Raw genomic sequence first — 21,496 nt, forward strand, 5'->3', positions numbered from 1 at the left:
GGGTATATGCTGCATTCTTTGTTTATGGGAACCTTAGGTTTCCATTGACAAAGTTTATGTATCGTGTCCTGGAGAGGCACGGTGTGCACCTGACCGAGGTGCATCCGATGGCGATTGCCAAGGTCCGGCACTTCGAGTGGGTGTGCCGGATTCTGGGTATTGAGCCCTACGTGGACCGCCTGATGACCTTCTATACTTGGAGGTGCGTCCAGGGGTGGTACACCCTGACAACCCGTATTAAGGGTTTGAAGATCTGCGTGACCGAGCGCAGTCTCCGATCGTGGAAGCGGGAGTTCTTCTACATCTCTGCCCGCGCCATCCCCATTGCTATGAAGTTCAAGAAGGGTCAAGCGCTTCCGAGCCTTCACGCTTCCAGCTACCAGGAGGCGGAATGGTTCGCGAAGATATCCCGGGTCCAATCTCCGGTTTACCGGTTTGCGGAGTCCGGGATGGTGCTGCTGGGGATGAGCCGGGTATGGAAGGATGCGTCCCGGTTTCCCATCCTTCTTGAATATGGTTTGAACTCTATTCCTTATGGTATGTCTTGTCTTTCTTGCTGATATTAGTTAATTTTCTAACTGTTTCTTTTTCTTTCAGAGGGGAATAATTTGGAGTCGCTCCTGTTCCCGCGGGAAGCTGACAGTCCTGTGCGGGTAGGCACTCGTGCTCTGGATGACAATGAGTTGCCCATCCTGGAGCAAACGGCGGATAGGTTTGTGGAGGTCTATCCGCCGGGCCAAGAGATCCTGAGCCACCGGCGGCCAGGTAAGGAGATATTCTATCCTGAACCCCTCAATGCTGTACCCGTTGCTGAAAATCCTTACATCCTGTCTTCTGAGGAAACCGCAGATGGTCATCCCCTTGTGCGGAAGAAGAAGACTGCTGCCGGCGTGAAGGGGAAGGAGAAGGCCACAGCTGATCCAGTGGTTCTATCTGACACGGAGTCAGATAGTGAAGAGGTGGCGGGGAAGCCCGGTGGTGAGAAGACCACTGCTCCGGAGGCTACGACCGTTACCTCCGGAGAACCAACGAAGACGACGGTGACCGGTACCAAGAGGCCGGCTCCATCGGGTTCCTCCCCGCCCGTCCGTACGTTCAGGGTCAAGAAAACCCGTAAGTATAATCATAATGCCTTTGTAGATTTGTCACTTCATAATTTTCTTTTCACTTTCTTCTTTGTGCAGGCGTGGATGTTGACGCAATCCTGGGTGAAACGCAGGGGAGTACCTCCTCGCCAATGACGGTAGGCTCGGTCAGCCTTCCTGAGGCGTCGACCCAGTCGCCTGCGCCTGCATCCGCTGGTCCAGTTGCTCGTTCCGTCGAGCCAACTGTTCCGGCCGAGATGACGTCACCGCCGGCCGTGAGTGCGATTTTTACAGCATCCTTCACGGAACCGGCGGTTACTGCTGCTTTTAAGGAGGCGGCGACCGCGGCGGAGACCACGACGGCGACCACGGCGGCTGCCACCATGCCCGCGCCACCGGCACCGATGGCCGGACCATCAGGTACGCGCAGGGCTTCACGCCGATCTTTGCCACCTTCCCGTCTGCCTGACCTGTTGGATGGATTTCCTTTAGGTTCAGGTGATGGGTTTGGCGGCTATCGGCCTGTCATTGACCCTACAGGTGCGTAGGGTTCCTTTCTTTTTCCCTTATGTTTTTCATCATCTTTTCCTTACTGCTTTTGTTTCTTTTGCAGTGTCGGATTCCAATGAAGTGTATGTTCCTCGATGGAACATACGCCGAGGAACAACCCTTCGCACACCCGTGGAGTGCGTGGACTGGGCTCGCCACGCTGCTCCTCCGGGTGCGTTGGGGGAAGCCATGGTTAGCTACCAGGAGGGTAGGCTAACTAATGAGCTTCGGGTTCTCCAGGCCCGGATGCAGCCGCGCGTCGAGCTGCTTTGTCGTGAAAACGACAAGTTGAAAGCAGCTCACGCCAAGGACAAATCTGAGGCGCGTGCTCTTCGGGAGGAGAACCAACAGCTGGCGGCAGCTGCCGCCGACAAGGAGAAGGCCTTCAAGGCCCTCGAGGTTGAAGTTCAGGCGCGACTCGAGGCCCGCTCCAAGGCTGCCCAAGCTGTGAATGAACAGCTTCGGCTGGCCAGGGAGACTGCGCGAAACGCAACCGAGAGGGCTGCCAAGGCTGAAGCCGTTGCTGAGCCTTTGCGTGTGGAGAATGAGGAGCTCAAGGCCAAATTAGAGGCTCTCCAACGCGCTCATGATGCCTTGGCAATGGAAGATGCCAAGAAACTCCAGGAAATCCTGGACCAAAGGGGGGTGCTTGACCAGACCCAGCGGAAGCTTAAGGGCGTCGAAGAGGCTGCCGCTAAGGAAGTTTTACTTGCCAACCTTAACAAGAGCGAAGCCGAACGCGCCCATACCGAAGCTCAAGCTGCCCTCCGATGGCTTCTTCGAGAAGCGTTGCCTCAGGTATGTTTAGATTTATCTTCACGCATTTCTTTTGTAAGAAAAGGTTCTAATGTATTTTTTTCTGTAGGTTGTGCGTCGGGTCTTTTCAGAGACCTCCTACGATGATGCTATGACCGCAGCCCTCAACGCTTCTCATGATGATGGGGAAAAGGCCGGCTTCATGCTTGGTCTAGGGTTTGTTGAGAAAGGCGTCCCGCCTTCCAACTTCCCTTTGTTCGATGTGGATACCGAAGCCATTTACGACCAAGCATTGAACCAATACGCCGCCTTCCCGCATCCAGTGGTGGAAAAGGTGGATGAAGTAGCTGTTGCTGATGATGGGTTAGCTGTCCTCAAAGCTTTCCTCGAACCACCCCGTTCTTCTGACGGAGCGGGTCCTAGTGGAGGCGGCCCTGAAGCTTGACCCCGAAGATCCCTTTCCATTGCTTAAACTTGTATAGATTCTCTTCTAGGCGGGTAGTAACCCGGCCATTCTTGTAATATATTATTGAAATATAAATCTTTTTTGCGTATAAGATTGTTATTTCCTTCTTTGGATTCCTTGCTTTATAAACTCATGACTTGCATACTTAGTTTAAGTTAGCAATTTTCCAAGTGTTCTAGAATAAGTTAACCTCTTGAACGTGGTTGATGATGGGTTAAAGTTTCGCTTCCTCTTTCGTGATTGTGCGGGTAGAACCGTCACTTGCACTTGGTAGGATGGCTAAACTTTAACCTTTATCTGACCTGCGTGCAGGTTTTCCTCATTTCTAAGTATTTAGGATAAGTTAACCTTTGAACGTGGTTGATAGTGGGTTAAAGTTTCGCTTCTTCCTTCGTGATTGTGCGGGTAGAACCGTCACTTGCACTTGGTGAGATGGCTAAACTTTAACTTTTATCTAACCTGCGTGTAGGTTTTTCTTACCTTTTGAGGATAAGTTACCCTTTGAACGTGGTTGATAATAGGTGTGAAGTTTTGCTTCCTCTTTCGTGATTGTGCGGGTAGAACCGTCACTTGCACTTAGTAGGATGGAAAAACTTTACCCTTATCTGACCTGCGTGTAGGTTTTTCTTACCTTTCGAGGATAAGTTAACCTTTGAACGTGGTTGATAATAGGTGTGAAGTTTTGCTTCCTCTTTCGTGATTGTGCGGGTAGAACCGTCACTTGCACTTAGTAGGATGGCAAAACTTTACCCTTACCTGACCTGCGTGTAGGTTTTCCTTATCCTTTTTAAGAATTTTGTTTTGAACCGTTCGACGCGCGGTTGTCGATAGGTTAGTGTTCATTTTCCTTTCATGATTCATGCGGATAGACCGACACTTTCATTTAATGGGATAATTGAACTCCTTCAACTGACCTGCGTGAAGGTTTGCCACGTTATTGGGTTCGTGCGGGTAAGACCGCCTTCCCACGCAACGACTTCACGCAATGTGAATGCCGTCACCAGTGTTGGATAGTTTTAACCGTTCGACGCGCGGTTGTTGATAGGTTATTATTCAGTTTCGTTAATGATTCATGCGGATAGACCGGCACTTTCATTTTTGGGTGCTGAACTTTTTCCCCTTCAACTGACCTGCGTGAAGGTTTATCACGTTATTGGGTTCGTGCGGGTAGGACCGCCTTCCCATGCAATGTCTTCACGTAATTATGCGGTGAAAACCGGCATATTAGTGTCCAGAAAAGTATAAATGTAAAATCATCAGCTTCGATATTCTTAAAAGAGAATCATTTCCATTAGAAGTGGCTCTTGGCCTTTTCTTTACAAATTGGAATTGATTTACATGCAAACTGTGTAAATGAGCTCCCTTCCTTGTTGGGATGGGAGTGCCATCGAGCCGATACGCACCTGGTTCGGGATCTCGTTCTTTACGCAGCATGTAGTCTCGATTTTGAAGCTGGAATTGATTCGTGTTTTCCCCAGCTGGGGTTCTATACGCACCCGCTTGCTCAGCCTTTATTACGCCACGAGGTGCGCGAGCGTCCCATCTCTGACAAATGCTTCGACCATATCTTTTACATCTATGCATTCTTCAGTGTTGTGGCCCTTTGTCTTGTGAAAGTCACAGTATTTGCTCCGATCTGCATCGTGACGATGTCGGATTATTGGCGGTTTTGGCCATGGGAGCCCTTCAGTGGCGAATATCTCAGTGACGCTTTTGGTGAGTGGCGTCCATCTGGAGTTCCGGTGCGACTGTACATTATCCCTTCCGCCCAACCGATTTTGCAAGCCGGATGAGGTGTCAAAGTTTACCCTTGACTGCCAGATGCCTAGCTTTCGTTTTTTATTTAGTCGGGCGGTGAGGACGTTGTCTTCTCTCGTCCTCTGGGTGTAGAGGTTTGTGCTCTGTGGGAGATCTCTACCCAGTTGCTTCTCTGTTTCCGCATAGCGTTTTACCGCTGTCATGATGCCATCCCATGTGGATGGCATGCCATCTTTACCCGTTAGGGTGCGGATGAGCTCTGGGTCATGTGCGCCCTGGATGAAGGCAGCGCGAACAAGATCTTCACTGATATTGCCCAAACTTAGCTTCTTTGAGTTGAAGCGAGTGATGAAGTTTGGCAGAGATTCGTCTTCCTCTCGTATGCATTTGAGGATTGTCCATTGCTCCTCGGTATACTTCCGTTGCTGGCTGAAGTGTTGGCTAAACTTCTGTTGGAAGTCTGCCCAGTCGTAGATGTGGTTGACCGGTAGACGATCGAACCATGCTCTAGCAGCCCCAACCAGCGTCATTTGGAACATGTAACACCACGTGGGTTCCGTCCAATTGCTGACGGTTGCCCCTGCTATGAACCTGTTCAAATGATCGTCTGGATCAGATATACCGTCATATGTGCCTATGTTGGGCATTTGTTTGGCACTCTTTGGGCGATTGCTTCAGCAATGTCCCTTGCAAATTTGGACGTTCCTGCATTTGCAACGTTTGGTCTGAACGTTTTAGAGAAGTCTCGTGGACTTCCACCTGTGCTTTTTGGTTTGAAGGCTTGTCCAAAATGCCTTTTCGGTTGGGATTCCGTTTCCTTACGCTTCCCTTTTGCCCTATGGCGAGGGTTCGCGTCGGAGTCGGATTCCTCCGAGTCATCCTCCCAGTATTCGAATTCGTCGGCCTGTTGTACGGAACGCAAGCGTTCGTCCAACTCAGCCTGGAATTCATTTTGTCGTGCCTCCGCCCATGCCTTAATTTCATCGAGAGTCTGGCGGGGGAGTCTTCGTTTCTCAAACTGGGTATCGGTGGATCCCAGTAGGCGATCATTTACTACACTTGCCCCAGCTTTGGTAAGTGGGGTAGTGTTCGTAAAATTTACTTCACTTGCCCCGGCTTCGGTAGCCGGGGTAGTGTTCGTAAAAACTGTGTTGCCGGTATTCCCCCTAGTAGCAGGGGTTATGGTTACCGGAGTTTCTCTAACCATCTTTGTAGAAGTTTGAAAAAACTGGAGAAAAATAAAGTTCTAGCTTTATGCACGGATGGCGCCAATGAAGAAACACTAACCGGACCCCGGGCAGATTACTAGTAACCTGGGGGTTGGATAGCTGTTTCCCACGAGGGGTTAGACCCTTGGAAGATGGTTCTTCTGATAACCTGCAAAACAGACACCGTGAGCTCGTCACTGAGAAGGGGGGGGGGGTTCCTCCTTGTGACCACCCTCCGGCGTGAGAATCAGACTAGATTGCTCTTTAAATAAAAAAGTATATTAAGAGATTGCTAGAGCAGATATCAGGTATAATATGATGATAATGTAGTAAGATATGTTCTGTTTAGATGATCATACCATTTGGGGTATTTATAGCCGAAGGTAGGTTTCCAAGGAGGTATGGCCGGCTGCAACAGTGTTCCTGTTCATCAACAGTAGCCTACGCACGTGCCCTGCTGGTAGTTGGTGGGTAGGCAGCGGCTGATAGCGACCAGGCCTGCTGTATACTATTCCCTTTCCACCAACTGCCGGCTACGCACGTGGTATGACAGTAGTTGGTGAGTAGGCAGCGGCTTAATAGTGATACAGTACAGTAGCATGCTGCTCGCCATACTGTATCAGTGAGCTGTCGTATCCCTGATCAGATCTTTCGCCCATACCTCGTCAGGTATAGTAAAAGGTCCTTCAGTATAGACTGGCTTATTTGGGCGGGAGTATTCCCCCTCCCGCCTCTGTGCGGGATTGCTCCCGGCTTTGCTCATTCCTTCAGGTGACACTGAATGATCGAGAGCTAAGTACCTAGTGCGTGTAGCCATGCTGCGCGGGTGGCCTTCCCTCATGGCTTGTATCCGAGGCTGCGGGAACAGGCGGAGTCCTTCACCATGGGAGGCATTTCCTGCGGGACCAGCTTGCATACTGCGCGTAAGGACGTCACGTCTCTGAGCATGGTTGGTCCTGCGGATCCAGTTGGTCTCTGCGCAGACGTCCCTGTTTAAGGTGTCTTGCGGGTCCAACTGGGCTCTGCTGGGACCTACCTCTTCACTAGTATTCTAATATTTGCTCAGAAGTATCGAATATATAAAATAAAGAAGAATATATTGCAAGCCTTGACAATTCACTCACTACTTTAGAAGAAAAAATAATTTCTTCTATCCAATTGGTGATAACTTTTATAAAATAAATATCATAATATTATTAATCTTACTCTTTTATTTTTATTCTCGTACCTTTACACCAAACTATTGGATTGGTATGCTGTAATGTTCTTCTTTATCTTTATCTCGTACATTGAGATTGGCAATCTTGTCACGCCACGTGGAAAAGGTGATTGAAATCAGGTTCGACATGTGGCACTGCATCATCCAATAGGAACTCATACATATGACGTGGCAGGATAACTCTACAAACGTATTATTGTTTGGGAAAATTCTCATAATTCAAGATTCTAACTGTCTCTTTGGTATCTCGTCGCTGACGACATGATAGGGAACACCGACGATGCGTTACTAAAACAAATAGGATAACGACACGTGGCCGGAATCTATGTTGACAATGCGTTATGTTGCTAACGTAGGGTAGCGGCGATGTGTTATGTTGCTAACGTAGGGTAGCATCGATGCGTTAGTTGATAACGCATCGTTGCTACCCTACGTTAGCAACATAAACGCATCGTCAACCCTATGTTATGTTAACACATCGTTGGTGTTCGTTAACATGTCGCCGGCGACGAGATACGTTTATGGTGCTAACATAGGGTAGCAGCGATGCGTTATCAGCTAACGCATCGTGGAACCCCTGATTTAAACATTAACGTATCGCTGCTACCTTATATTAGCAACATAACGCATTGTCAACCCTATGTTATGTTAAGACATCGTCGATGTTCGCTAACATGTCGCCCGCGACGAGATACCAAAGAAACAAAGTTGGAAACTTGAATTTGAGGGGACAAACTTGAAACCACATCCTATAAATGGGCTATTTTGAGAATTTTCTCTTATTGTTTTTATTTTTATTTTTTACCTCAATGTTTATCCACTTGAGTAAAGAAATCACATATTATTTATTTTTAGTCGATATCAAACATGTTTCGTATATAGTAGATATCAAATAATACTTTAGAAGTGGTGGGAATAAATATTTATTAAATCTTTAAAAATAGTATGGGGCCGCCTATGAGGACCCATATTTATCCCATGCTTTGTTTATTTGGCATGGCTTACTCGTTTTGTTTTCTCAGGCACTCATAGCGTGTAAACGAGCAAAGCTGTTTGTCAGTTATTTAGATTAGCTTTCTAAACATTGAATCAAGTCAAACTAAAACAAGCTCGAACACAGCTCATGGTTGACTTGACACATTTACACTCATAATTAGAGGAGTGACTTAACTCTTGCCTAGTGGTACATGGGAAGTGCAAGCAGTTCTGATGCACATGTTTCCTTAATCATCGAGGCTTTTCTGGATACGATGTGAGAGAGAAACCAATAAACCCAAATGATTCAGTAGAAAGTGAGTATATGCGTTCTTGAAATATTAAACATGTCACAATATGATCGTTAGTTATAAAAAGAGAAAAGCCATATTTTTAAGTTATAAGTTTATATTGGTTATCACTTAAGCATCACTCTGAAGTCATATATAAGTTATAAATATCTAGCTATTATAGTTACATGTGATTTTTCATACAAACATTGACAAATATGCCTTTTAGGACAAGAATGATTTGAACATATCATCGTAATCACATGGTGTATTCATGTGCTATAGATGTGAACCACTTTAACGCAACATTGTTGTTAATTGTTATAGACACCGTAATAACTAACTTATACACACTATTTATATAACAGTTCATCAATAACCTCGGACCAACAGCTTAAGGTTTTGAAATTTTATATTATTTCATCACATTTTAACAATTTAACAATATCCAAATTCTACTTCCTATACTTAGCATAGAAAAATAACCTTTTATCTATGTTTGAATTTTATATAATATATATTACTAATACTAGAACATGGTAGATGGGCATGATCTTGATAGACTAGAAAAGTCTACATTGTAACCAACCACTTAAAGTATGCATTCATTTATTCAACTTAGGAATCTTAATAATCAAATCATAACCCATAAGATAATATTATTTAATCACTATCTTAAGATTTTCAATTTTTTTTATTTAGTTATTAAATAACTCTACCAAAGGCTTTAGTCTGACGTTGTTTGTGCATCATCTAAATAAGAGATGAGAGTTTGGTCTCTATAATGAAGTATTACTATGTGCTTCTTAAAGTCTTTTAACTAATATTACTTCCTTTTTCTTTATCTCAAATTTTTTAATTAAAACTCGAACATGTTACAAACACGTATTCTACAACGCTTAACATCAACAAACAATCCAACATTCAACACAAAATCAAGAGATGAACTAACTATATTTTAGCACCTCTAGTTGGTTCAACCAGATTATGTCATCCAACAACGTATGAAATATTTATTTTTTATATCAACTAAAGATGTGTATACAATTATTTTAATCATTTGCGGTATCCTTGTTAGTGTCAACAAGAGCTTAAATCATATTCTCATGAAAACTATTTATCCTAATTACCTTATGTTGGTAATTATTTCAACAAGTATGTATATCTTAATTTAGACTTCTAATTCAGTATGCCCATACAAAAGTAGTTTGTTAAAGCACCACAAATAAGAAAAAAGAAAAGGAAATATTCCCATATGGGAATGGCTGATTCATATTAAAATAATACTTGTGTGTTGTGTGTGTAACCTAATCTTGCACATGCCAAGTCTCTGTTTTTATGTATATAAAAAAGTCAGAAGTCAAAACCAATCAAAATCAAGAATGAAGCAATCTCTAGTCTTCACAAATGGACAAAAACTTACACAAATAAATTCTCATCACCTCTCTTAGCAAACATTTCAAACGCACACACTTATCTTCTATTTTATTCTCACAGCAAATTTTTCTAGCACCCTTTCCATAACCTTTTATTATGGTGAGAAATGATAACTCTAATCTCCCTCCGGGCTTTCGGTTTCACCCGACCGATGAGGAGCTAATCATGTTTTGCTTAAAGAACAAAGCGTCATCTAAACCTTGTCCGGTTTCTATAATCCCGGAGGTTGATATTTACAAGTTTGATCCATGGGAGTTACCTGGTTAGTAATTTAAACAAAGTTATAGATAGTATAACTTGTTGTGTAAACGAGTTATGTAGTTATGTTAATAGTTTTAAATTGTGACATGTAGAGAAAACAAAATCCGAAGAAAAAGAATGGTATTTCTTTACTCCACGTGACAGAAAGTACCCTAATGGGGCACGCCCAAATAGGGCGGCTGTTTCAGGCTATTGGAAGGCCACAGGGACAGATAAAACTATCTATAGCGGATCAAAGTATGTTGGTGTAAAGAAATCCTTGGTGTTCTACATAGGTAGGCCACCAAAGGGTACTAAGACTGACTGGATCATGCATGAATATCGACTGAACGAGTCAAGATCACAACCCATTAAGAAAATTGGATCCATGAGGGTATATACACTTTTTTATATACGTTTTATTTTTTTGGTGAATTAATTAGTTGAACATAAGACTTACCTAACCATACATGGTTTTCAGTTGGATGATTGGGTCTTATGCCGAATTTACAAGAAGAAAAGTTTCGAAAAACCTTTGGAACAAAGAGAAGTACATATAAGCACTCAAGACAGCCCTAGTGATGATCACAATGCCATGGAGATACAACCAAAGAAAATTCCAAGGACATTTTCACTTGCTCACTTATGGGAGTTGGAAACTTTAGGCTCAATCTCTCATATTCTAGGCGACCACAACACGAACTATGACAATAATATCGGATCCACAGTGCCACAATCGTCAACTTTGTTCCATGAAACAAGATTCTTGGAACCTCATGTCATCAAGTTTGAAGACGATAATCCGAATGCTTACTTGAACCAAACAAGTTTTTACAATCCAATGCTTCACTTCCAATGATTATGTTAATGGAATTGACATATATAAAAGAAAATGTTAGTTTGATACATATTAAAATGGTGTGTGCTGGGGTGGGGGTTCATTTTGTCATCATCAATAGTTGTTAACTTCAAATGGTTTAATTCTTTAGTTTCCAATTAATTAGTGATGTAATGTATGATAGCTTGGGCCTAATAAAATATGGTTTGGTAATATTGATGAAGCAAAACTAATAAGTATGTAAATAATGATTATAATATGGTTGAAAAATCCATATATATAAACAATGGTTATAACATGTTTTGAAATTTTAGCGTTTTGGAAACTATGACTTGAAAAAACACACATAAATAATTGTAGCATGAATTAGTATATACATAATGATTCTAATTTATGGTTCATTTGATCTATATGATGGGGTTATGTTCATGAATAAACTTAAGATATCTTTGAATGAATACTTATTCTGAAATATCTTTATAATCACGTAAAGTTGGTAAGTTGCTTATATAATAGCCGTAAAAGTACATTTTCTTTTCTTTTTTAACTTAAGCTTGCAGAACCGACATAACACCGGGCCAAACCAAGCCCAAGCCCAAATCCCATATGAACTCTAGCCGAGGCGACTAGGCGTTGTGCCTTCGTAGTGGTTATCAAGTATTCCCGGCAACCATCATACTTATGATTTGCATCTTAAGTCTTGAGTTCTTTGACACTATTTCAATACATATTCAATTTTCTAGTATTTAAAAGATGCCCTTTATTGAGCTATTTAGAATAACCCCAAACTCATTTGAAATAACTAACCTAATTAGAAAACTTGAATATTACTTTCATTGTAAATCATGGAACATATAAAAACTCGTATGTGTTAATGTAAAATCAGAGAACACGTCAATTATTACAATAACAAATTCTAATTGAAATTGTGCTTCACTTATTATTATTTGACCAGTCTTATCATCCTGTTATATAAAATAACACGTATAATACACTAATTAAAGGAGGCGCTAGATATTTGTGATATTAATGTGGATAGGTATAAAAGTAAAATATCAAAGACCACTTTCAACCATACGTTTGCATGTATCGTGTTTGTTTTGGTATGAATTAGACAAATATGGATAGTTTAAATGGAATTAATTGGTGAATTGGTATAGTAGGTGTGGACCAATTAAAATAAAGTATTGGTGTAAGTGTTAACTTTTAATTGGGATTAAGTCTTGTTTGGAAAGAGTTTACATCACCTAAGATTATTAAACCATGTGTTGTGGATGGATCCCTTATGAAGACGTTTTACGTCATGTGACGCAACGTCATAATAGAGTTTTTTTAAAGTGGTGTAGTGGATGAAACTCATTTAAATAATTTTATCATTAATATTTTATAATTATTTTTATATTAAAAAGAAAAAGAAAATAAACAACCAATCATCTTCCTCCTTTCCTCCCCAATCCGACGCTGTGTGGGGAGCCCCCCCCCCCCCCCCCCCAAAGCGCCCCAGAGGGCGGTACGTGTTCCCGACGCTTTTAGGGGCTTTTTGGGTGGGAAAGCGCCCCACTACACATGATCTTAAGAAATTGTTTTCACTAGTTAAAACTTTGTTTTAAATTATATATATAAATATTATGTATATAATTTAAAACAAAGTATAAAACTATTTATACTATGAACTTACAATATATAAAAATAATAGAGTATGAAATAAATATGAAAGACTAAAGTACTTTACGGATCAGTAAATATTAACTTGGAAGGTAAAAGTAAAGAAAATAGAAATTAAAATTATAAAATTTTATGATCAAAGTTCAAAGGTGAAAAATTTATGAAAGACTAAAGTATTTCACGGATCAATATATTAACTTGGAAGGTAAAAGTAAAGCCGATTGAAATAAAAAAGCTAAAATTTTGTAATCAAAGTTGAAAAGTAAAAAATCTGAATGTGTAAAAAACTTTGCTGGCCAACCTTAATATATTAAAGCTTTTCATGTTAAAAGTCTTGATTTAATCAAAGTAAAGTAATTTATAATTTGGAACAACTTTTGGATGTAACATTTGAAAACATTATCATACAACCAAGATTCAAAACATACTAAAGATAACAAACTCCACATCATCAAAAACCTAAGGTCCATGTTGGATCACGGGCAGCAACTAAAAACCTGCCCGAAAAACCTCATCAACAAATTTCACAAATGTTCACATCATACCTCAACTCCCACCATATCCTTAAACAACCATGACCAATATCACCAATCCCACCACCCTCTTCCACCCCATAACCACCACCACCACCCGCCATCACCGCAACCATATTCCACCTATACGAGCCACATTACCCGGTCACGAACCACATTCCCTCACCCGTAGGTTACTCATTGCCACGTCCATTTCATTACTAGGATTAAACACTTTTAATTCACATGTTGCATTAGCCGAAAATTGGGGCACTCGGTCGTTCATTAAAGAGCGGTTTTTCGAGCCAGGGTTGTCACCGGAAGACGCGGTGGCTAGAATTAAGCAAACTAGGGAAGGGTTGCATAGTATTAGGAACATGTTGGAGACAATGTCTTGGAGGTATGTGTTGTTTTATATAAGGTTAAAGGCGGCTTATCTTTCGCAGGATTTGAAGGATGCGATGTCGATTGTACCGGATACCATGAAGAGTTCGTATGTTAAAGTTGCTAATGAGTTGGTTGATAACATGGCTGAGGTATGTATCTTCACTGGCTCCATTACTTTTGTTGGTCCTTTTGTATTCTTTAAATAAATTAAAGAATTTTTAAATAGATATAAGAAATTATGATAATGGGAAATATAACTCAAATACCAACTGAACTCGCATAGACTTTTCTAAGACTCAAGCAGCTCGAGCAAGAGTGGGCTCAGGCTTAGCGTGTTTACAAACGAGTTGATAGACTCGGCTTGTTTATCATACTGAATAGAAATGTTTAGCACGAGTCAGCTTGTGACTTGTCTAGCAAACTAGTTTATCTTTTGTAAATTTACACATATTAATAAACTAAAAAATTTATTATATAAAAGCTTGGCTTAAAATTCACATAATATTAAAATGTTGGTTTTAATTTAAACAGGCCGGCTAATGAGCGAACTTACCTTGGCTAGGGCTGACACGTTTGAAAACGAGCCAATCTTGAGTGAGCTTTATTCAAACAAGGCCCAGGCTGAGAGCTTTTAAGACAAGGATGTATGTGGATAAGTGAGAATATTAAACAAATAAAAAGTTGAAGAATGTGATTCAAAATGCCAAAAAAAATCATCTTTAAAAGTTTTTAATAACTTAGTGGTAATTAAGCTCTAAATATTAGTTATTTTGATTTGATCATATTAATATTATGATTTTGTTTTGTTTTTCTTAAGCTTTTAGTTAATATGTCAGTTAGGTTGATCGAATTGAATGCCTAGGTTACAAGAATATACGTGATGTTGGCATTGGGGATCTGGTATGGATCTTGTGTGATGTGCCTGTACACGTGTCATGGAACCCGTGTTCGTTTATTGGGATGTAAACGAGTCAAGCTACTAGCGCGCTACTCGAGATCAGCTCACAAAAAGCTCGAATTGAGCCAAGCTTAAACGAGCTTGAGCCTATAAATAATCTTGTTTAATTGATAAATGAGCCAGAGCTTCGGTTATCGAGCTGAAGCCGGGGCCCATTATTGATATAACTTTTATGTTTTATATATGTATTTATTTAGTAATTATTGTTTCATGTCAAATTATGCTAACAATAACTAATTATATATATTATGTTATATTCAAAGTTATAAATAAAAATGTATCTAAAAGTTATTATAAATAAGTGTAAATAAATAATAAACGAGTCGAGGTCGGGCCGAGCTTGAACAACTACTCACGAGCCCAGTTTGAGCTTTAGAAACAAAGCTGGAGACGAGTCGAGCTTGAGCATAATCTTTTATAGACATGGAATCAAGGGTTCTTTCATGTTTCGGTGTTTTTTTTTTTTTTTTTACTTTTTTTTAATTTATTGTTGCTAAATGTTGTGTTGTTCATAGGTTTCAGTCAAACATAGTAAGCACCAAATGGCTGAAACTAATGAAGTCAACTCCATGCCCTCTAAGGAGCAAGAGGTATATTATAGACTCAAAAACATTATGTTCTAATTATTCACATTTAGAAAAAAAAAACAATGTTATATGTTCTTGATGTGTTGTGTAGGAAGCTGTGATCAAGAAAAAGTATGGTGGGTTGTTACCGAAGAAAAACCCGTTAATCTCAAAGGTAAATATTGGATTTTATTTAATTTTCTTGCTGTTGGGAAGCGAAATGAGCGTTAAAGTCTAGATTTTGACATGTTTCTTGGTTATTATTGAACAGGATCATGATTGGGCTTTCTTTGATTCTGCTGATTGGGCACTTGGAAAGGTAACTAGTTGTACTTTTTTTTATGATCGTGAGAACTCGTTAGGGGTGTGCACTTGTCGGTTTTGGTCAATTTTGGATTGTAGGCGAACCAAAAAACGAGTTTTTCAAAACCGTTCTGTTTCGGTGTTTCGGTTTTCTGTATGGGTTCGGTTTGGTTCGCTTTTGGTTTTTATCTTTTTGGCTTGAAATTTTTGAGGAATAAAAGGCCCAAAGTAATGAACTTGGGTTTGAAACCTTTTGTTAATTAATATTTTATTGATTTTTATACGTTTATTTGGGTAACACTATTTATTAAATTTTTATAAATTAATTTAAAGTTCAGTTTAAAATTGAATCCATAAATTTGGTTCAGTTCTTATTACATGCAAAACCGAAACCAAAACCGAACCAAAAGTTCGGTTTTACAAAAGCATTAAACGAAACTGTCGGTTTTTGTTTGGGTTTGGTTATTTTGCTTCGATTTTTTATTTTTTTGGGGTTTTCTCGGTTACATATTGGTTATTAATAACTTATTATTTGTGCATCAGCAAGGACAGAAGAGCAAAGGACCGTTAGAAGCACTCCGTCCCAAATTACAGGTATTTGATACTTTCGTCATTAACGTATATGTGGTAGTTATGTATGTATTTATACCGTTTAAAATTATAAATACATAACGTCCACATATACGTTAATGAATGATCATCTAATTGCCAAAATTACTTGAAAAAATAATCATTTTGAAATATAAATGGAATGAATTTGTTTCTTATGAGATATGCATTTTGTTTAATCAGCCAACACCACAACAATAGTCGCGTTCAAGGCGCTCGGCTTATGCTCCCGCTGGTGAAGGCGAAGGTATCATTATCGATTTTTAAACAAAATTTTCGAAACAAAGTTTTAATTTTAATTTTTTATTTTTTGATGGTAGAAGGTGGTAACGCGGACATGGATAATGACGATAAAGATCAAGAAACCGCCCGTTGTGATTGATTAGTTATTCTAAGGATTGATATTATGATGCATAGCATTACTATAAAGCATAAACTATATTGTATTATCTTTGGGAGCAGTTGATCATGTTGGTGATTACCATAAACCATATTGTTGTATCTTTGAGGGTTTTAGCAGTGGGCGATAATAAACTAGTTGTTTACCGTGTGTATTACAAGCGTTTATAAGCGCATTTTATGTATTTGGAAGATCTTGATTGATTGTAGCTATTTGCTAGCCTAGCCGTCACAACCCACGTCCCACACCATCGTTAACGGGTACGTTTGGTTAGTTTTTTCGCCTTTCGGTTCTCTTGGGTATGTCAAACTCTAAACTCAAGAATGGTTCAAGCTGGACATGATTACAATGTCATAACAAGAGTGGGCCCGAATGGGCCGAGACAGGTTACTAACATTCAATTTTTCAGGGATGAAACCCCGGCCTTAAAACTGTACTTAAGTCAGATGTTCAGCCAAACAGAACACCGAGCGAAGTGATGGGCAAAAATGATCTACTTGGATTGCGTGGGTGCCTTAACACACGCACAATCAATCACCACCACTCACAAGTTATCTAGTCTTTAATTTGGAACAAGTTTTTTTAATAACATTTCAAACTATTCTCAATACCCGAGCGAATTTTTCTGAGATAAGATGTCAATCGTCAATAGTGATTTTTTTAGACTCATCCACGCTCACCATCAAAGAAAGAATAACTTTCACGTTAACTTTAGCACCACATTTCATACTAGGAAACAATATAAGGTTAATACTTCCCTTGATTTTTTTTTCTTTGGCAACCTTTTCTATTAATAAGATAAATGACAATTTCAAGCACACACATGTCATTTAAGTTGACCAACAACCAAACCACATGTTTTTTCATGTGTTTTTATTACAATCGTACGGCTGGGTTGGGGCAGCTGACGATGGTCTTTTGTCATTAGGCCATCCCGTACGAAATACCTAGGCAATTCTCGGTTTGTTGGTTGTTAAAAAAAAGTATATTGGTAGGGTAGCTCAAAGAGGGAAGACTGAGATCTTTGTGATCTCCGGTTCGATCCTGATGGCGTCTGGGTTATACCACCAATGGGTATTTGGGCGGGTAGGTTTTTCCTAGAACTGGAGATAATTTAGAGGAGCTTAAGGGCTCGATCCGTGTAGCTAGGTTGAGCCAGTTTACACCTCAAACATAGTACTAGACAATTCTGTATTTGTTGGCGTTATAAAAAATTAAACAAGTGAGAGTACTACATGGTGCATACATCTTGAACACATTATATATATATATATATATATATATATATATATTAATTATAACAACAACCAAATCAATGGTCCATTGCCTATATACACTCGCACCACCTGACTACAACAACCAAATCTTTGACCACATGATGAATTGTTATTAACTTTATTAACTGTTAATTATTAACACCCATACTGGCACTCAACAGCTTGCGTACACTATATAGCTTCATCATTGAAATAGAGTTATATGAACACTATATAATTGTAGAAACTAGAGTATAACATTATTTATGAATAACTAGAACCATAGTTATATTCTTTTGTATTGTATTCAAATATTTAATGTTTTGATGGTTCTCAAATGTTTAGTGGTTGACACTTGACCATGCCTTAAAAAATGTAAGGACTAAAAGTCTAAAACCTTTGCCTTTAGCAGCTAAGATGATAAAACTAAATGACAATTTTGAGTGTTCACAATCCGTTAACCATTTTATACAAGTGAAGTTTTTTTAACATAGAAAGTGGTTTAAGGTGTTGTGCGTGAAAGAGATTGAAAATGTACGTTGTGAATTTTTGTATATTTAAAAAGTTTTTATAACACCCTATAATTTTTAATTTTTTTAAAAAATGATTGTGTGTGGAATAGAGTAAAATGTAATGATAAATGTATAAAAAAATATTATTAGAAATTGAGAGGGAAAATGTAATTACAGTATTTTTTGTGTAATTATAGGTTTAGAGATTGGGAAAAGGGATGTTATTCATAAAGATCAAGATCACTACATTGCTAGAGCATTAAAACTATAGTTTCTTTTTTCTTGTTTTTTTTACAAACTAAAGTTGGGTTTTATCGCTTAACTTAAACCATTACAATAAATTTGGTAGGGAAACAAGCAACATGTTGTGAAATAACCTTCTTTTGAATAACAAAGCTGATCTTACTAAAAACGAAACTTTAGATCTTAGTCTCTTAGATGCCAAAAACTTATTGTTCACGACCCGTCAAACTCTTGTAAGAAAATATACGGTCTTCGTGGCCAGGATACCAAATAGTATTTTTATAGTATATATATTTGTAATCATTTTTTTTTATCAAATTTGATGTCTTTTTAGGGTTTTAGTTTGATAACAAGGCAAGGGGTGTGCGTGTGCACACACACTCTAGACAGTTCACAAATTGTCCAAATCTGAATAATCCAAACACAAATGTAACCCAAACATTTTCTCCACCAATCACTGCACTGAACCAATATAAGATTGTCCTTTCTCTTTTTCACAACACACGTAACCTATATATAAATATTATAACATTAAATCATATTCAACAGATACTGACAAACACTAGTCAACCGCTCAGCATTCACTAGTCAACACAGGCCCTCTCATCATCTCATGCAACCACTCATCTGAAATTACATAACTACCCCTACATGTTTTTTGTATTTTTCCATCCTAATTCACCTATCAGGCCTGCTTCAATTGTACAATTTTGACTCATTGACTGTATATAACAACGTGGGTTGAGGGTGTAAACGAGCCGAGCCCGAGCTACGAGAGCCCTTAACTTGTTCTAAGCAATTTTTCTAAAGCTCGAGCTCGGCTTGTTAGTTGTTTTTCAAGCTTCTGCTCGACTCTTTTATTTATTAATTAACATATATAAGTTTTTAATTATTTTTATATATTTTGAGAAAACCTGAAACAAGTGTAAGCTCGGCTCGAGCTCGTGTAGTACCTTAAACAAAACAAAGCTCGGCTGGAGCGCAACTATGCAGTGTAAAATTAAATAGTACATAAGAATCCATAATTGGTAAAACATAAAAAATACGTCTCAAGGCTTATTAAGGCTCGACGAGCATAAACGAGTTTGCCATACAAGGCTCGAGCTTGGGTTCGGTAATTAAACAAGCTTAATTTGAGGCTTGGGCTCAACTCGAAAATACTCAGCTCGTTTCGAGTTTTTTTATCGTTCCGAGCTCGAGCAGCTCGACTCGTTTGCACCCTAGGTGGGGTTATATCTTTTGAAAGATTCGGAAATAAGGATGATTGTGGGTCTGCATAGTTCATGTGTTGTTAACATCTTCGTACCAACTCATAACAAACACAAGAAAAGCCAAACCATATATAGCATCAGGTGTGTACGTGTCAATATTACACATGGGAATTAAAACATATTAATTCAACAATTTTTTGTTGCTATAATTACAGTATATTTTTTTTTGAACAGCAATAATATTAAAAGGCACTAGCAAATAGCTAAGCCCAAAACAAAGTACAGAGCACAAATGGGAGCCAACAAAAACAACAAACAGAATGCTAACATACAGCAACTAAGACGACCAGGACCAGTCAAAATAACACCAACTAGACCATTCAACAGTAGCCATCTTAGCACGGTGTTTGAGCCACGTGAACGAGCTGATTTTAATGTTGTCCAATATCTTCTCCGCTCCAATATTTTCGCTTCTAAAAACCTTTGCGTTTCGGGCCTTCCATATCCACCAACACGTAGATAAAATAATCGCGTAGACCAAGTTCCTTGACTTACCATCAATTGGCATTGCAAACGGAAAAGAAACCACTTGGTTAAGCGAGTTGCATTCATCCACCTTGAAGCCAGTCCATTGATGAATACCAGCCCAAACTCTTCTTGATATACTGCACTCGAAGAATAGATGGTCTATATCCTCATTTGACCTCCCACATCTTTTGCACATCACATCTGGTAATTGAATGCCCCTTTTAGTTAACGACTCCTTAGTCGGGATTTTATTAACAACCGCTCGCCATATGAATGCGTTGATCTTAATTGGTACCCACTTCAGCCATTGATGCACATAATTTTCTTGTCCAAACATAAGAGATTCAGTATCCCTTTGGTAGAAAACGCATTACAACCATCCTTGGCCCAGAACCAGCCCCCATCCTCAAACGAAACAGAGACCAGTTGTTGAACCCGACCCCAACAAACTTGAAGGAGTTGTCTTTCTACCATATTCAAATCTCGTTTCCATGGGACTACTGAACTAAGTTTAGTCTCTCCTCTATCGTGCAGAATTTGTTATATTCCAAGGCAAACAAAGTTGGAAACAAGTTCTTAAGGTTATCTTCCAAACCCCAAAAAATAGTGTGCATTATTCGTGGTATAAAATAACCATCCACGTCGATTGATACATTTGCTAAATCATCATTAACCTTTGAAATATTATTCCACACACCCGGGATCGAAGCCTTCACCGGGATGGATTTCCAACTTCTAGTACCACTATGGATCGCCGAAACGACTCGGGCCCATAATCTATTTTTTTTCTGTTCGGAAACGCCAACGCCATTTTGTAAGAAGTGCAAGATTCGCCGCTCTAATACTACCGAGACCGCACCCTCCAAAACTTTTTGGAGCAAGAACCTTGTCCCACGCGACCCAAGCTATCTTCGAATTATTCCGAATATTTTTCCAAAGGAACCATCTTCGAACCCGTTCCAACTGTTCTATCACGGTTATCGGAGCTTTGAAGATCGATAAATAGTAAGTTGGCAAACTTCCTAAAACGGCCTTGCACAGTGTCAACCTAATTACAGTATATATAACTAAACGTGGGTGTTCATTAATTAATACCATATATCCAATCACATGCATGTTTGTATGCATGTTAAATAACATGTCTCATGCATCATTTTTGTAGATAAACACAGTAAGAATTATAAGTCTTTGTTACGTTCATAACCATCATTAACATTTTATTAGTTAATCGTTTTCACATAATTTTGAATGTCTATAAAAACAAATGTTATTGTCGGGCAGGGTATCGAAATTCTTTTACTTATCGGGTCTATTAGTATTTTCTTTATGGTCACATACTTGCATGATTATAGCCATAAGTATGATTACCTAGTATATGAAGATATATATATTTTTTGCTAACCAAGGTTACAAAAGGCTACAAAATGATGTCTAATTAAAGTGGTAACCATATAAAGTAAAAATGCAGAAATAGAAACTTAAATGAGATCCGAATAAGGGAAATAGAAGGCATACATGTAACGAG

The 21,496-nt window shown here is 39.4% G+C and overlaps 1 protein-coding gene, 1 long non-coding RNA gene and 1 pseudogene across 2 annotated transcripts; all 3 read left to right on the forward strand.

The window, feature by feature from the left end:
• Positions 1 to 9,643: 9,643 nt before the first annotated feature.
• LOC143554363 (NAC domain-containing protein 2-like) lies at positions 9,644 to 11,042 on the forward strand. The gene is made up of 3 exons (XM_077044132.1): positions 9,644 to 10,005; positions 10,097 to 10,377; positions 10,465 to 11,042. Exons 1-3 carry the CDS (start codon positions 9,840 to 9,842, stop codon positions 10,840 to 10,842), a joined length of 825 nt encoding a protein of 274 aa, XP_076900247.1. The 5' UTR covers positions 9,644 to 9,839; the 3' UTR covers positions 10,843 to 11,042.
• A 1,883-nt stretch (positions 11,043 to 12,925) lies between these two features.
• Positions 12,926 to 13,606, forward strand: LOC143554364 (photosynthetic NDH subunit of lumenal location 2, chloroplastic pseudogene; annotated as a pseudogene).
• A 1,216-nt stretch (positions 13,607 to 14,822) lies between these two features.
• Positions 14,823 to 16,365, forward strand: LOC143554365 (uncharacterized). Its single transcript, XR_013139006.1, has 6 exons — positions 14,823 to 14,933; positions 15,022 to 15,084; positions 15,181 to 15,228; positions 15,756 to 15,806; positions 16,005 to 16,068; positions 16,142 to 16,365. It is a non-coding gene; the product is annotated as an uncharacterized LOC143554365 (long non-coding RNA).
• Positions 16,366 to 21,496: the final 5,131 nt, after the last annotated feature.

The sequence above is a fragment of the Bidens hawaiensis genome, unplaced genomic scaffold, assembly GCF_021521415.1.
Source record: "Bidens hawaiensis isolate Kalapana, Puna unplaced genomic scaffold, B.hawaiensis_p1.1 tig00017670_1, whole genome shotgun sequence".
In the NCBI taxonomy this organism is placed as follows: Eukaryota; Viridiplantae; Streptophyta; class Magnoliopsida; order Asterales; family Asteraceae; genus Bidens; species Bidens hawaiensis.